This window comes from Bombus fervidus, chromosome 3 (assembly GCF_041682495.2).
Source record: "Bombus fervidus isolate BK054 chromosome 3, iyBomFerv1, whole genome shotgun sequence".
Taxonomy (NCBI): domain Eukaryota; kingdom Metazoa; phylum Arthropoda; class Insecta; order Hymenoptera; family Apidae; genus Bombus; species Bombus fervidus.
In genome coordinates this window covers 15,363,935-15,381,312 of record NC_091519.1, presented here as the reverse complement: position 1 = coordinate 15,381,312, position 17,378 = coordinate 15,363,935, and the positions used below count along the sequence as shown (strand labels likewise).

The 17,378-nt window shown below is 35.1% G+C and overlaps 3 protein-coding genes across 8 annotated transcripts in view; 2 read left to right on the top strand and 1 right to left on the bottom strand.

Annotated features, from left to right (window-relative positions):
- Positions 1 to 324: 324 nt before the first annotated feature.
- LOC139985727 (adenosine receptor A2b) lies at positions 325 to 9,537 on the top strand. The gene is made up of 4 exons (XM_072000379.1): positions 325 to 3,542; positions 6,160 to 6,371; positions 6,825 to 7,295; positions 8,258 to 9,537. The coding sequence occupies exons 1-4, from the start codon at positions 3,110 to 3,112 to the stop codon at positions 8,630 to 8,632; spliced, it is 1,491 nt and encodes a 496-aa protein (XP_071856480.1). The 5' UTR covers positions 325 to 3,109; the 3' UTR covers positions 8,633 to 9,537.
- A 218-nt stretch (positions 9,538 to 9,755) lies between these two features.
- Positions 9,756 to 10,861, top strand: Psf2 (DNA replication complex GINS protein PSF2-like protein). Its single transcript, XM_072000391.1, has 4 exons — positions 9,756 to 10,136; positions 10,207 to 10,315; positions 10,373 to 10,540; positions 10,616 to 10,861. The coding sequence occupies exons 1-4, from the start codon at positions 9,892 to 9,894 to the stop codon at positions 10,658 to 10,660; spliced, it is 567 nt and encodes a 188-aa protein (XP_071856492.1). The 5' UTR covers positions 9,756 to 9,891; the 3' UTR covers positions 10,661 to 10,861.
- The window catches only part of Traf4 (TNF receptor associated factor 4), a 46,991-nt gene continuing 40,445 nt past the window's right edge, over positions 10,833 to 17,378 (bottom strand). For all 6 annotated transcript variants that reach the window (XM_072000384.1, XM_072000386.1, XM_072000383.1 and 3 more), the window contains 5 exons: positions 15,017 to 15,121; positions 13,578 to 13,739; positions 12,689 to 13,006; positions 12,336 to 12,596; positions 10,833 to 12,208 (listed from right to left, as the gene is read on the bottom strand). In XM_072000384.1, the coding sequence (XP_071856485.1) occupies positions 11,855 to 12,208; positions 12,336 to 12,596; positions 12,689 to 13,006; positions 13,578 to 13,739; positions 15,017 to 15,121 (1,200 nt within the window). In that variant the 3' untranslated portion in view covers positions 10,833 to 11,854. The remainder of the gene's footprint in view (positions 12,209 to 12,335; positions 12,597 to 12,688; positions 13,007 to 13,577; positions 13,740 to 15,016; positions 15,122 to 17,378) is intronic.

Genomic DNA, 17,378 nt, shown 5'->3' with positions numbered 1-17,378 from the left:
AAAGAACATGCGAAATATATACAAATGAATTCTGCAGATATCAATATTTTAAATCAAGATGATCGACCAGGATAAAAAGATTCAAAGTTTCAAACAAGACAAAAAATATTTATCGTATCGATTACGATGCGTAGATTTATGTGATTTGAAATCTAAATTACCTCCGTTTTCAAGAGTTATGCTTAATAGATTGTATCTACATAAAATACAGAAACATTGATACATATAATCGCCGATTTTCTTCTCCAGTCTACCACTACCACCATAATCTACGACCGCGTCTATTCCACCTCCACCGTCGCAGTGTCCCTGTGTGTCACGAAGAGGAACTCAGTTACGCGCCACGGGGTTGAGAAGCCGGACGTGTTCCCTGGGTGCGTTTCATTCACGCTAAATCTTCGATTTAACCCGAAAGTTTCGAGAAACCTCGACAATTCACATCGATCGTTAATCAATTAGTGTTTGTTTGAAAAAAAGCGCGCAGTGACATTGATTGACGTTGATTGGTTGGATAAATATCGGCGCCTCTCTGATCGGTTACTGAACGAGTTCGAATCGGTTTTTCCTCGAATATACGATCTACGGAAATTAAAATTAATCCGAATTAAGATTAATCAGAATTAAAATTTGAAATTTGAATTAAGTAAATGCTATTTGATATTCTTTCATAAAAATAAGATAAAAATATCGTGTTTTGAAATAGAAAATAGTGTATGGCCGTAACATCTTAAATAAAATACTATAATGATGATCGGCAAGTGATATGCTGAGCCTCTATAAATAAGAATAGGCGTAAAAGCTGAGAATAGAGTATCGGTGTATATGATGATATTAAAATACAATTTATGATGACTTTTACTGCTTTTGACTTTGTTCTCGACACCCTAAGTCGTATTTCACTCTTTCAACGGCTTTGTCAGATATTGCTCTAATCATAACAATAGAGACAAACGTCTGGTCAAAAATCAAAGTGGAGATACGAAAATATTGATGCAACCTAAAAAACCAATTACAAATATATGCTGAATGTTTCAGTATTTTAAAATGAATATCAAGGACACTTGTCGATCGAAGGTTCAATAACTTTTAGCCAAGTCGAGGCGGTTAGCCAACTTGATAATTTTTCCGTCAGTCGTATCGAAACGAAAAAAGCGTTGAAATTGCGTCACGATTTCAACGCGATTGAAACGGTCGGCGTTGATTCTCCTTTCGCTAAGTTTAACTTCCCCGAAGATAGCACCGTCACATCGCCATGAAATTAAAAGTTTAATCTGTTTTTGTTCTTGAAGAGGACCAGTAGTTTAATTACGCCACTGTGAGTCAAGCAATAAAGGATATTCTGCAATATTACACTGAGTCAGATGTTAGGAAACGAAGAAGTGTTTCTAAAGAAGGACCCTTTGTATGTTCGAAAACTTATGCATTTTAATACCTTGAAATACGTTGAAAAACACTGTTGTGGACACTGAAGATGAAAAGGCTGACACGCTCGCAATCTCCTCACTGCAAATTAAGTTTGGTAAATAAATACAAAAAATGGATACTTTTAGGAATATTCTAAGAGAGATTAAATTTATAAGGGAAAATAAAAGATAAATTTAATAGGAACAATATCTGTGCTCGATTGTCTATCGAAGGAGAAAGTTAACAAGAATCTAATCGGTTAAATTACTATCCATCGCATTCATCCTTTCCGCGTGATTTCAACTTCTGCGGACGAGGATGGGGATAATTGAAAACCCAGTAAAAGAACTTCTCTAAATCCAAACAGTTCAATATTGAAGATTGAAGATTCGATTTTTAGACTTATAATAGAAACTCACGTTTGACCCGAATACAGTTGCAGACATAATCAAAGGCACGCGTACCGTTGGAAGTTGAATTACCTTCTGATGAACATGCGCCGAAAGGTCGTATCTTGCAATAAATTTCGCAAGTACGCGATCAAAACGTGGTTGGATTCGAAATGTCCACTTAATGAACTCGATCGCTCTCAATCTCGAGATTTCCGGCTATCCTGTTTCTCAATGGACGATTCATTGTTCCTTGATAAAACGTGAGTCTTCAGAGATATCTTAAATTACCTGGAAACATAGTTGAAAAGCTCGATTACTTCTGGACAAGTGTAACGAGAATTTAAGTCTTATTAAATATACCATATTGAGCTTTCCGTTATACATGATCTACTTGTGGTCGTTTGGAAGGAAGATGGAGGAATAGAAGTATTGACGTAATGATGATTTTTAATCTATGACTTTCAGTCCGATATTTTTGGCTACTTGGAGATATAATAAAATATAAAATAAAATAGCCATAGAAGGCTTGGTACTTTGTATAATTTTTGATTTATTCTTTGCTCTCGATAAGAATCGTGAATCGTACGCGTTTTATTAGAGATATATATCAGAGAACTGTGTATTTCAAGTAAATTAGTAGGTACTACTAAACGACACGATAGAGACAAAGCTCGTTGCGTGAAAAGTGATACAAATATCGTTAATCGTCGCGGCACGTCCATACAAATAAACGATCATACTTCCTTTTTCCGGTCTGCTCGTACGTGTCAATGTCCTTCTCTCAAAATAAGATCGATTGTCCACTGTCGAGCGTGACATGATCATGGAACAATCTTTAACGGTGACTCGAAAGATTCTCGAAACAGAAAGGAAGCAGAAGATGACCGATTTCGTTTTCATTCCGTTGACATGCTATTTGCTATTTACGTCCCCTCCACGTTAAGAAAGTAAGATGTATTCAAGGAACGTGCTCGCGTGACATATCGAGCATCATGGATATTCTGTATAAAGAAATTAAGGGGATTCATTAAAAACACTAAGAGAACCGCTAGTCACGCGATTTCCATTTACTACCACATTCGTTACATAAACCTACGATGAAGAACAAGCGAATATTAATGAATCATCAGCTTGATATACATCGACAAACGTCGACTATATAAAAATGTCAAAAACTTATCTCTACGATCTCCATTTTCCTCGATAATCTGCAATTCTTTCGATAAACTACATTGATGAATGTACCAGTAAGTTAATCATCAGGATCAAATCGATAGAGGGTAGATGAAGATTGCGTTCAGAGTATCATCGTGATGGAATTTCCATCAAATGCCAGCGAGTTGGCTAGTAATTCAACTGTAACAGCGGTGAATGCGTCGACCCATTCGGAACTCAATCTACCGTATACAGTTTGCGAGATCCTGGTGGCAGTGTGTGCGGTGTTTGGTAACGGCTTGGTGATCACAGTCTTCAGCAAAGAGAGGAAACTTCGTCGACGAACTAATTATTACATCATCTCTCTAGCCACGGCCGATCTCTTGGTTGGCTTGTTCGCTATACCTTTCGCCATTCTGGCCAGCATCGGTTTACCGACGAATTTACACGCCTGCCTGTTCACCGTTTCAGTGCTTATCGTCCTCTGCACGATCAGTATCTTCTGTCTGGTGGCGGTGTCCATAGATCGTTACTGGGCGATACTTCATCCCATGGGATACTCACGCACCGTACGCACTAAAACTGCCATAGGTAAGAATTAATAAGGACGATGAACTTGAACTAATATTATAATAAATGATCTAAAGCTGGTTTCATTTTTAAACTCATAAGGATTCGTTTATTTAACAATTTTGAGTCTCTAAATTTTTGAAGTAGTAATTATTTCTTAAGTAGTTTTATTAAATGTTAGCAAATGAATTTTTAAATTGAGAAGTTCCTCTACTTTACAATTTCTGTAATTTAAGTTAGCAGATGGATTTCATCATGGATACGCATAATAATTTATAGCATTTCTCAGGACATCCTTCATTAATCGTAGAAATTAAAAAAAAAATCTATCAATCATCAGAAATGTTTTATAACGTTTTAAGACGCTTTTTTCAAATATTAGATTCTGTTTTGTCTGCTTTTGCGAATACGATATAAGTGTTTGGTATATCGAACGAAGATAATTCATGAAGATAAACAAGAGAAAATTTACCGTGAACGGAATCGTCGATGTGCAAGTAGTACGAGTCGATAATTGAGTGAGCTCGGGAAAAGTTCGAAGAAACGCAAGGGTAAATCGAGTAATTGTTAGCTACGTCGTTACTGTTGTACAATCCGATGATCCAATTAAAATCACCTCTTCTTAGAAGCGTTCTGGATGAAACGCATAACCATTTAATCGAGCTGCGATAAAACAACACCGAGGCACAAACCACGTAATTATATTTTGCGAAATTGTTTGTTCGAGTGGACCTGTTATTCAACTCTTCGCATATTTCAAAGCTTGTTTTCCATCTATATCGAGTGTTTCAGTTTATGCGAAATAAACATAAAATATCGAATGTTTCAATTTATGCAAAATATACAGCTTATACCGACTTGTAAGATCGCATGTAAAAAGTACTTCGATGTTCTGTAATATTTTGAATAATAAACGACATATAGTCTTATGGACATGGAAGGTAGACTTCTTTGTTTTTTAGACAATACATTTTATGATAATTTGAAATACAAAAAGCTCCAAGCTATTTTTATGTTATTGAACTTTGTTTGAAATCAAATACGTATATATAAATATATAAAATTTTATAAATGACAATATTTCTATTGCTGTATAATATATAAGTACACATGGTAGCATATGTTTATCACGTTCTGTTCTACGAGAATGTAGGACATCAAATAGTGACAATGCTGATTAGACAATATTGTGCAGATATATTCTTAGACCATTGTTACCATGATTTGGTCTTAATTTCACTGTAATATTACGGTGAATATATGTGAAAGTTCTTTTAACCTACATTAATGTATATTTATTTGTATCACTTACGCTGATTTTCCCAAAGAAATTACATCATAAATCCTCCGTGGTACTGAATCGATGAGATGTAACAGAATGCACTTTAGACGGCAACAGGTGGTATTCCGTACGCATATTTTAATATACGTATATAATAGAAGTTTGTCGTGCATATTCCTAAGAAATTTAACTTGAAGTTAATCGATGCATTAAATATTAAATTTCTTACTTGCGATCGATTAGTGAATTTATTAGTATACTTGGGATATTTAAGTATCGATATACTTGTTCTTTGTAAAAATTCTTATCTTTGTAATTACGTTATATAAAAACTCTTATGTAACTTTAGTTAGTAGCTTATAGTAAATAAGAAACGATTTTTTCTCTAAAGTGAAACGAATTTTCTTTTATAACAGTTTTTTAGAACATCTCTTTGCGTACATTACTCTTCCTCATCCATAAAAGTAGGTAATATGACGATGTATTGGTTTCGTAATACATAATCCCCACGATAATTATGTAATTAGTAGAGTAATTGAAAAAATTCCACCTGCATTCGGTGCATTTCAATGATGTTAATATATAGCATAGAGTATGAAATACATATCACATATCCATTCGCCCGATTTCCCAAAGGATTTTCCTTCCTCCTTGCGACGAAATTGATGGAAATCGCATTTCTCTGCCTCCGAGAAAAAGTACATGTGCGTAGAAAGAGAAATGAAAAAAGAGAACCGTGAGGCTCTAAAAAAATTCCATGAAATAACATAGGAATTCATTAAAATCAGAGTTTGATAAGAAAGCGTTAGAAAATTTCGTTTTTTAAATATAATTCACGTAAAACGCGCGAAATTGCATTGAAGGATCGGAGAGACTCGTGAAAAAATTAATGACACGGTTAGACGTTTCTCATTTCGCTGCCAGGCTACCTAGCCATGATTAATTTAAGCATTTCGCCTGTTTATGGTATGAGTGATTTTAATTACGAGCCCACTGACTGATACCATTTCTCCAACGAGGGGAAAAGGTGCGTTTATTGCCGTACTTTCCAATCGATAATGTTCACATGCACGTCTATCATCGACTCCTTTGACCGACTTTTCATTCTCTTCTTCTATAGCGGTATCTCTATAAATCTTTCCATTTCTTGTCCAAAACACTCCCCTTGCCGCATACATATATCACCGTTCCATACAATCTCTCTTCGGTAAAAATTGTAAGGATGAGAATTTTAAACATTTTCAGTGATCTATTCTTTATGTTTTTACATCTTATTATTCCATATTACCTAGTAATAATTCATCTGAAACAGTTGAAACAAAAATATAAGATTAAAAGTTGGTTCCGTTCTTTTAGGTATAATCTGTGTGTGTTGGATCGCTGGCACATTGGTCGGCTTCCTGCCGCTTTTAGGATGGAACGCGGGCAAGAAATCCAATGAGAAATGCATCTTCACCGAGGTGATGGATTACGATTACTTAGTGTTCCTGTACTTCGCCACGATCATCTTTCCCGCGCTATTAATTGCAGCCTTCTACACCCATATATACCGAGTGGTCGTAAAGCAGGTCAGACACTTTTACCGTAAATATACGGGCAGAATATGCGTACTAGTGTGAGTACGCGGATATACGGTGTGCAAACAGGACAATGAATTAGCGAAGACAAGGTCCTGTTTGCTGACCCTCGAAATTTATCTTCTTTAATTTATCAAATTTGTGCACCGTCATTTTTCTTAAATACGTTCATCTGGTTTTTCGTCGGTTGCAGTTCTTAAATAAAGTGATCTTCTTGGTGACAAAGTAATTATGGTGCTGAGAATAAACGATTGTGTCTTTCATTTATATAATCTTCTGACAATTTCATATATAAATTACTTTAGAGGTGCATTATTCGTTCTTCCTCTACTATTTCAAAGAATAGTTACCAATAGTTACATCTGATGAATTCTCGTGAAAAAGATATATTGAATATTTCTCTAATTATATTATTTATTATTGCACTGAACAATGTTCTTGCAGCTGCAACAAATTGTAACAATGAATCCGGGTCGCCGTACCGGAAACCAGACAACTGGAACCATGCTGCGATTACTTGGGGCCGCCAGGAAGCGTGAAGTGAAGGCGACGCAAAATCTATCGCGAATCGTGATCTTTTTCATTATTTGCTGGTTCCCTCTTTACACCATCAACTGTGTGATGGCGTTCTGTCCAAGGTGTAGGGTGCACGATGTCCTGATGAATTTTTGTATAATCCTGTCGCACTTGAACTCAGCTGGCAATCCGTTGCTCTACGCTTACCATCTGAAGGACTTCCGTGCGGCGCTTAAGAATTTCATGTGGAGACTTCTATTTCCGCACAGTGACGTGAAATCTAGCGTAGTTAGCGTGATTCACGATCGTGGTTCTTTGGTTGGTTCCCAGAGACAATTCCTGAGGCAAACAGGTGGGCCGCCGTCTACGAGGGTAATCAGGTCGGATTTACTGCGTCAGGTACGGTGTGATCGATTTTTAATTAAAGGTAGATCTCGATTAACGTGAGCTTAAATAGTGCGATATTCGATTTGGTGCAAATTATAAAACGATGCATTTAATGCGAATAAAAATTCGGTTAATGCGAGGTTTGCGATTCTTTCTTCATCCTGTACAACTGTGGGAACAATTAGTCTTTTGTTTTAACTTTATCTTTAAGCTTCTGTTTCGTCGAGACGATGCGTAAATCGTCTCTGAACTTCTTCTGTTTTATAGTCATGACGCGACGCGAAACAAAAAATTACGGATGCCGATCCAAACATGGCTCGAAGTATGCAAGTTAACAGAGACTCGAACAAAGTACTGCTGGCGTATCGCCACATATACGAAGATAAAAAAAAAAAACAGAAGGAAGTGCGACCAACTTAAAATACTTCGAGAAATAATAATCATGTTTGTGCCATAGTTTAATGAAATACATATGAAAAGATATATTTAACTATTTTTATTATATACTTTCCTTAAATTAGAACCAATTCCTATATTTCAAATATTCGAATAGTGCGAATTCGAATAACGTAATCAATTTCTGGGATTTACTACACGCACTAATCGAGACCTACCTGTATTAGTCTCTTAGGAATGTAACTAGAAAAATAGAACGTACATGAATAAAAATTTCTTCATACACGCTATAATAAGTGTCTTATTTTGAATATTTTATATATATTTCTGGATGTTATATGCATTCTGTAGATATTTGCACCATTAAATTTCCCCAAAATGTATAAACATCCGCAGTATACTAATTATATTATTAATTATAAAATGACATTTGATTTTTAAAAATCTACTGTTTAGTAATCCCTGCTATCAGGCCTTTGCAGCTGTAGTCGATTAATTTTTCTAGAGATAAGATTCTCATTTTATCCTGAAAATTATTGGAAATATATCTTATTTTATCGATCGAATTTTAATTACAGGTAACTGATGTTAAATCTAAAGGATCATTCTCGAGCCCTCGAAACGTTACGATTCGAGAAAACGACGCAGGAAACACATCAAGCTCTTCGAGTGATAGACAGGAAAATGACAACGCGAGTCAAAACAGCAATGATCTGCAACGAAACGAAAGTGATAATTTTGAAAATGACAGAATCAACTCGAGATCGCCCCGTGTTACCTCACTGGAATTACAGACTTACAAACCTTTAATGCCGCTTCTTCCGGCGGAAGTGGATCACGTCGAGGAGACGCCACCGGCGTCTATCTTCGTCATTGAAGTAGATGTAAATCACGTGGAATCTGTTCACGAAAAACTGGACGAGGAATTGATGGAAAATAAAGACAAAGGTTGATGAACTTCTTCGGCATTTCTGATCGTGAATAAATTAATCAAAATTGAATCTCGATTCAATTAGAAATTGGTGGATATCAATTTCACTATTGATAATAAATTAACGATAAGAAGATGTATGGTAATTATTTTTTACCATAAATAAATCACTGAAATTGCAAAATAAGGTGTTAATAATAAGTTTACAAAACGTGATGTATTTTTGGTGTTTAGTGTGTTATAATTCGATGTATAATAATCTCAACCTGATATTATTTAATACTCGATATAAAGTGCGAAGAAACTGTGTTGCATTAAGTTTTGTTAAAGCATTGAATATTTGACTGAGCGTATTTCCAGATTACATTTTCTGTTTTAATGATGATCAATGGTAATTCAAAGAAATTTCAATGTATGTCAAAAAGAAAAAGATATTTCTTTAGAATAAATTATAATGAATATATAGAAATTGAAAAATTAATAATCATTTCTACTGACTACGAACAATATTATTTCGAAAACAAAATAAATACATTCTTCAAATAATAAATTCATTGTTAATGACAATTAGACGCGAATAAATATATAACATATCTGCACGAACATATCTACAATGAGAAACGACAGTCTCATACAGATCACATATAATGGATACGTAATTTGCATGAAAATGATGTGAAATGTATGTTAAACATAGAAATGTGAATCTCATATAAACGAATCAAAATAGATAAGGGAACCGATATTTGAATTTTCAAATATTAAAAGGTTATTTTAAAACAGTCTATATGTTAATGTCCATTCCACATTCTGTGTATCACACGACGGTCTAAATAAATGTCACAAAAATAATCATCTATATCCACTAAAATATACTATTGTTTAATATCCTAATACTACCTGGCAATTAAATAGTTCCAGCACAAAGGTCTTTGTCTTGGTTTAACATCTTTTGTAACGTACAATATTCTTTTTTTTTGTTTAAATAAGACATTATTTTTACAAATGGATAACTAAACTGTCCAAACGAACAGAACTTAGTTGAAACTAATTCCGAACTTCGATATATCGAATTAATCTCGTGCATGCGCTTTACATACATTCGAGGTTAACGCAGCGAGCAACAGGTAGCGTTTCAAACATGGAAGGGTACTATGTACGCAAGTTTCCCGCCAAAACTTAGTCTTACTGTCGTATCAGATGCGATCTTTGGGTTTGTTTGGAAGATGTTAAAATTTATTTAATAAACATTGTTCATCATAAAATATTAAACGTTGAACAATGGATCCGAGTGAAGTAGAGTTTCTCGGTGAAAAAGAATTAGTCACCATTGTGCCGAATTTTAGTTTTGACACGATTCATTTAATTTCGGGATCTGTGGGCCCTTTTCGAGCCGGTCTACCTGTAAAAGTTCCGATTTGGTTGGCTGTAAACCTGAAACAGCAACAAAAGTGTCGAATCGTTAATCAAGACTGGATGGACGTTGATGGCTTGAATGAAACGAAGGAAGAAGAGAAGTTATCCAAGTAAGTAAATGTGCTTCCTTCATCCCTTATGATAAAATATTTTTTCGTATAAATAAATTGATTATTTTAGATTGTTTATAAAAATGCCCAGTAATCATTACATGGAAGAAGCACAACTTTTACTGAATGTTGGTAGTGATGATATACCTGATGCGGACAGGATAAAGACAGCAGTGAAGGTAATAAATATAAATGTAAGTATACCTTTTAATGCTAATGTATTAATTAACTTTTAGGATATATGGGACATAAGAATGTCAAAGCTCCGTACATCGATAGATGCATTCCTTAAAAGCGAAGGTTTACACGCTAAGCTGGACCATTTAACTGCCATGGAAATCAATAGTGTTCGTCCATTATTGCCACACGCTCTGGATCAAATGCTAAGGATTCAAACTATATCTGTACCTTATACGATAGTAATTCTATTACAACAAAATCTTTTTTATCCTTTCTGAAGTAAACTTCATATTTTTTAGGATGGAAAACTGACACAATCTCATTCTGCTGGGACATCACAATAGACTGATCGCTAGATGATGTTTTTCTTTTTTACGTATAATCTATCATAATTTGTAGATTGTAAATATACATGTATATATTGAGTATTGATATGAAGTATTTATAACGCATTTTTGTTGATTTCGTGTAACGAAATAAAGAAAATGGGAAATAAAATAATATGTTCATAGTATGTAATATACGAATGCGATATAATAGTTTTATTTCTTATTCTTAGATCATTACATACAGTCACTAGCATCTCAATCACAATTTCTCATTATCACTAATATAAAGTAAACTTATATTTACATCTGTCGCTTCGACTAATTAACTCGCATCTCGTTCGGCGCTATGTTTCTTTTTTTCACAATATTTACATCTCTTAAGCTTATAATACACAGTCCTTTAATAATCTTTGATTTGAATTGTTAAGATAGATATCGTTTTAACAAACTTAACGTTGACCGGTTTAACCTAATGTGCTGAAAAATTTGATCTACTCAAATTTCAGTTAAAATTGCGACCTCCAACCTCGTGTTAAGTTTGTAAATCGAATCATCCAGTGTAGTGGAAACGTATGTTACAAAATAAAAGATGGGAATAATTGGGAACTGCAGTCATAGGATGGGTCTGATGCTACAAGTGAGAACTTACAAAATTTCAGTGTTCGATATATGTACACATGTTCAATCAGCTCCCGTTTAATTGAGAGATATATTGCTTCAGATAACTAGAGGATCGTCTGTTCATGTTATTAATATATCCTAAAATCTTCAAAATTATGTATAAAGGATAGTCAACGTAAATATCAATATGCCAAAACCAGAACTCTGTTCGTAATAGAAATTCAAATAATTCTCCGAATTTAGATCCTCCGAATGTTTCGCACAGCAGTCGTTTTGTTTTGTAAATCGCTATTGCTTTCTATTTTGTTTTAATCAGTTTTACATTATTTCAGCGTAACGACATAAGTACCATGCGCTTCATATGTAAAGTACTTCGACCTATCACACCAAGTACACAATTAATAAATATCAAGTATCATTAATCGTTTACTGGACTGACGATACGTGTAAAAGTAAAAAATACGTATAAACCATGTCAAGAAACATGTGTGTGCGGCGTAACAATATTAAATGTGTTACGTGGAACGATAGTAATTGAGTTAGTATAATACAACGTATTTAATAAAAATACGGGTCGATGTTATCTTTTCAGACAGCAACTATTTTGCTAGGATCGACCTTTACTCGGATGAACATAGTATTATCTTTGACAAAATGCCGTTTCTTCACCATTTCGTGAGAGAGAAATCTTGGGAAGCCAAAACCGAGAGAATCGGGCTCACGACTGGGCCTCTGGAAGTTCTTCCATGTTGGATCCGGTATAAAGCTTTCTACGATATTGCACGCCTTTTCCGCGACCACCGTCTGGTCGAATATAGTGAAGGACACGCTGTGGGAAAATGGCCATCGCAACAGAGCATCATACTCTCCGGGAAGAATCTTTATGTATATTGAAATATGACTTCCTTCGCCGGTTCCATTTCCGTTTAAGAAAACTGACGCCTGGAATATTCAATATTTTTACATTGTAAGTAAGTAAGTATATGTACTCGTGTTCCTACCTATAGTAGAGTTCTTAAAATTTGGATCAAAGGAAAACAATATAGAATCAATATCAAGTATTACCTACCTGTAGCTTGTAACCATATTGACTAGTGTAAAAAGGAGGGCTGACGAGTTCCATTCCTTCCTTGGCTTTCGCCTCGGACATTTTAGCGCTGTAATCCGTAATTTTCCATATTAGTGTGCCCGTGTAATTTAACGATAGTTTGCTAATGGCGGATTTCAGGCTGGTTATCTGGTGCTGTTGTTTTGTTACTACACTGCACATCAAGCTTAAATGCATCTTTGCCGATTCCTCCAAATGTTTGTCCAACGAAAATCGATTTCCCTGTGACAAAAAATAGTATTTTGATATTAATCTTATAAAATGAAAAAAAAAGACAGAAAGTGAATGTAATTTAAAGCAATAAATTGATGTACCTTAAAACGACAGCCAGCATCCTTGAAAGTACAAGATAAGAGGTGTGTAGTGCAGTGATCTTTCAAGTGAACTTCGAGATCTTCTCTTGGTAAGACGGCAGTTTCACAACGGTGTGGACAGGCGACTGGAAAGCGGCCACACTTGGCGTGATGAGCACCGAGTGTGTCAAAAACGAACTCTTTGTTGCAGTAACGACAGGCCACCAGTCTTTTCGCGCACTCGCCCAACTTGTGTTGACTGAGATGCCTTCGCTGCACCTTCATGCCACACTTGTTCTCGCAGTACAGTGGTTCATAGCCACACGTCCCTGTGTGTTTCTGTAGATAAAGAGCAGAATCGTTAGCGATATCCTTAAATAATTGATTAAATTATAGACATATAGACACATAATAGAAAACTTTGAAATAATACCAGCTAAATTATAACGAATACAAAGTAAGAATTTGAAATTGTATATAAAAGTATTAAAGATGTTTTTACTGAATATAGTAACTTGTTAATACAATGAATAATATAAATATTTTTCTGCGAATTATATATACCTGGATTAAATATCTCGTAGCTACTGTGTACGTTTTTAAATTGGCTTCAAACGTTGCTAATATAATTACGATAATTGTGCTTCATTACGATGCTAGTAAGACTTCGTTAGAATGTTTCGTACAACACGCATGATATGTTCATAAGAAGTTTCTATGAAAGTTCAAATACTTTCGTGAGCCACTGTAATCATTCATCCATGACTAAATGAATATTAAACAAAAGGAAAAAGAATTCGAGAAATTTCGTTTGAACTCATGGTGCTTTCGCTTGCATCCGTTCCCACTATAGTACAGTTAACGGCTGGCACTCGATCGCGATTCTTCTAATTAATGCAGTGGCGGTTACCTCGAGCGTGTGACCGGTGAATTCTTTGGCACAGAAGTCGCAGCGTGCTCGCCGCTGGGCGCAAGTGTACTTTAAATGGTCCTCCATCAGCACACGCGGGATCATCGCGCCACACTTATTGCTGCAGGGGACCGCGTCGTGCTTGCAGGTATTCAGGTGAGCCTAAACAGGATATAATGCGATTTTTACATCGGTGAGACTTGAACGGCGCATTCCTTCTACTCCGATCGGATCGTTCTCCTCGGATTTATGTTCGTATTGCGACAATCGGGGAAACTCGGGTGAACGAACCGCATACCGCAGATTAAAGAAATAGTAATAACGTCTACGACAGCGTGTAAAAGAATTATGTTAATATATGTAGGTTAAAATTTCTTATAATTTGTGAGAATTATATGGGGAATTTTTTCGCTTGAAATGTGCTTGGTTCTAATTTTTAATTTATTCGATATTTCTTAATACTGCAATAAATTCGAATTTTTAGAGTACTTTTTCCGAAGTTCTTTCTGATGATTCTTAGAAGTGTAGAATTTTACTGATTCTAACTTCTAATTACTAATTCTTTGTACTCCGGTGCAAAAAAAATTTAACATAATTTGTGTATGTAGAATTATTAAAAAATCATATCAAATTTATCTCGAGGTCAACCTTATAGCTCCTTATAATGTTTTCCGACAATGGGATTTTCCCATTACTGATTCCAATAGAAAGAATTACAGAGCCATTTATAGCCATTTATAGCATACATAAACTATTTTTAACTTGTAACTTGACACAAGATATCATGTAAGACTTGATATATTAATGACGGTAAGAAGAGCCGATAATTGTTCTTATAATTGAGCGGAAAACCAGCACGAGTTATCCGCAAGCTGCGTGGGAGTTAACCGTGCCGGGACCAGTTCAACGACCTATCAACGCAAGGTCGCTCAAGATCAGAAATGCATAATGAAGCAATCTCGAGAACGTATTTTTACGCATACAAAATTTCCAGTAATTTTATAAAGAACAATTAGAAGATCCGTAGATAGTCCTGACACTTTTACGTATCAGTCGTGGAGCTTTCTGACAAAGGAACTCGTAGGGTAAAATTTTTAGTTGTATAATACCTCAACAGTGAAGGTTTTAGCTCGAGTTTTTAAATACTAGTCACGTTCAAATTCTTTCGATTACTATAAAGCTTTTCTTTTTCTTAAATAGTTACCAATTCAAAGGTAACTAATACAAAAAAAAAAAAAACTAGAATTAAACAACTTAAAGAATTTGTCCTTTTTATATTCCCAACACGAATAAAAGCTTCATAGTAATTTAGCTATTTTACTAGAAAATAGGAAACCTACAAGCCCTTCAATTATCTGAACCGTCTTTATCGTATAAAACGTAAAAATTGCGGTACGCGCGTCGAAACTAACAAAGAGAAAAGAAAAATATAACGTTACCTTCAACTTTCGAAGTTCGTCGGACCATTTGCAGCCATCCTTATGATGTATGCAATACACAATGGAGCCCATTATTGCCTTCTCAGCTTCCAGGTCCTGGAAATTCTGCAACACACAAAAAGAACAGATCTCATCTACTGTCCTTTCCATTCTCTAACGTCCGCTATTCCATTCAAAAAAGCACACCTATCGAATTATTTCAACTTAACAAAAGAAAGCAGATCGATAAACACGAAACTTTTAACAACGCCAGGAATATTTCGTACCCAACAAGCAGTGAATCGAATAATCGCGTCCGACCTTTTGCAACATAAACGAATAGGTTCCTGAATTGTTTGGTTTCCATCAAAGGCTACGGTCGAGTGGAACTGGACCTCTTAGAACGTGGGTAGCGATTAATTGGGTAACAGGTAGTCGTTGCCAGGCGGCCCTGTCTACGAAACGAGTGTGCACTGGGTCTCATACCCCATAAACAAGCCGTGTGGCATTCCAACTACCGCCACGATGAAATATGGTAATCAATTTTCAGCGACACGACTCTTCACCGTAAAGTTCGGAACCTACATTTCACCTGGGTGGGAATGTTTCAGATGTACTATTTGATCTAAGTGAATTCTCTTCTTGAATACTGTTTTACAATCGGTAGATAGTAAAGGTAGATAAGGGTCGAGATAATAGATCTCGTTGTCCGGAGGTTCCTCGAGATCGTCGAATTTTGTGAGAAGAATCGGTTGTAGGTTTCGATACAAGGTAACATTACAGATTCGTAAGTCGTGTATAATTAATGTTGAATATTTTTTATTTTAAATACCGATATTTTATTCTGCTTATTTCGTTTCACTTAGTAGAGTAGAGAATTAAATTGCTTTTGATCGTATTAGATAATATTCGTCAATCGTATGGGTAATCCTGTAAGTTATCAGGCATTTGACGAAGTTTAATATTAAATCTTTAGAGTGATAAAAATTACAAATAGGATAATAGGATATGTAATATTCTCGAGCCTGTTAATAATGATAATTGCTTTTTTCTCTTAGTATATTCGCGATATTGGTATCAGTATCAGTAAAGTTATCACATATTTGTGAAAGTTACTTCCTAGATCTTTGAAGTAATATAAACTACAAACGAAGTAGTACGTACTATGTAACATCCTTAAATCTTTCAATAACGATAATAAATAATTAATCTTTCCTTTTATCTTTACTATATTCGCTATATTGTTATACATTATCAGTGTGCAGTAAATATAATTCCTTTTAAAGCTTCGAGATTAATATAAATTACGCAAATAAAATAGTACGAGTACCTTTAAATGTCTCTCTATAATAACGACAAATAATTCCTTCTTCTTATTATTACATCCTGCGAAGAATAAAACTCGAAACTCGTGTCTTCGTAACTCGAGGTCTGTGAAATACGTAAGTAACACATTTTAAACAAAGAATTAACGCTATAAACTCCATGTGTATACGACAAGTTATTTGCTCTTGATAACGCTAGTTAGAATTACAGAATCGCAAAGAAGTCTCGAGTTTGCGAATCGTGTTCTCAAACTATGTGACAACGATTTTATCGTTCACACCGAACACTATTAGGCTCATCTTCGAAGCCAGAACAAATCTTTGTGAATATATTAAACGTGTTGTATGAAAAATTTTCAATCTTCCGTGCTAAGTGACCAAATATTTTCGCGAACCACTGTAGATAATCCTGAGAGCTGCTGTACGATCGAATTACGTAATATTATTAGCGAATCAAAATGAAAAATTAAGATTTTGATAGGACGTTTACGAAGGAAGGTTTTTCAATTTTCCGATAAGAAGCGATCGACGATGAACGAATTGTAATGGAGCAGATCGAAGTGAAACGAAGCCTCGATCACGATCAGTGCAAGTGTATTTTTATTCTCATGATGCGTAATATTATTAGCAAATTAGCAAATTGTACAAGTTACAATTTGTTACTTACTAGAAAGTGACATGCTCGATAACAAACCAAATGCAACGTCAGAAGAAAATTTTACAAACTACAAATCATCTGATAATATCGTTCGATTTAAGATCGCTAAGTTATAAATTATAGAAGAGTCTATAATTTGCAATTCGTTAATTCGCTGATATTATTAATTAGTAAATTATTGTGCAAAAGAGTTCGAGTATCGATCGATGAAGTTCACTGGGTCTAGTTCGTATAGACCAAACTTTCTTCGCAGACCCGTGCCACGAAACATAGAAACGCATTGAGAATTCAGATTGGCTAGAGAACAATGTATGTAATTGGTTACCTAATCTTTCATTATTAAGTGGCTGCTGGTAATTTCTCGTCAGCGATTCTTACGATGCCGCTTAAATGATAGACT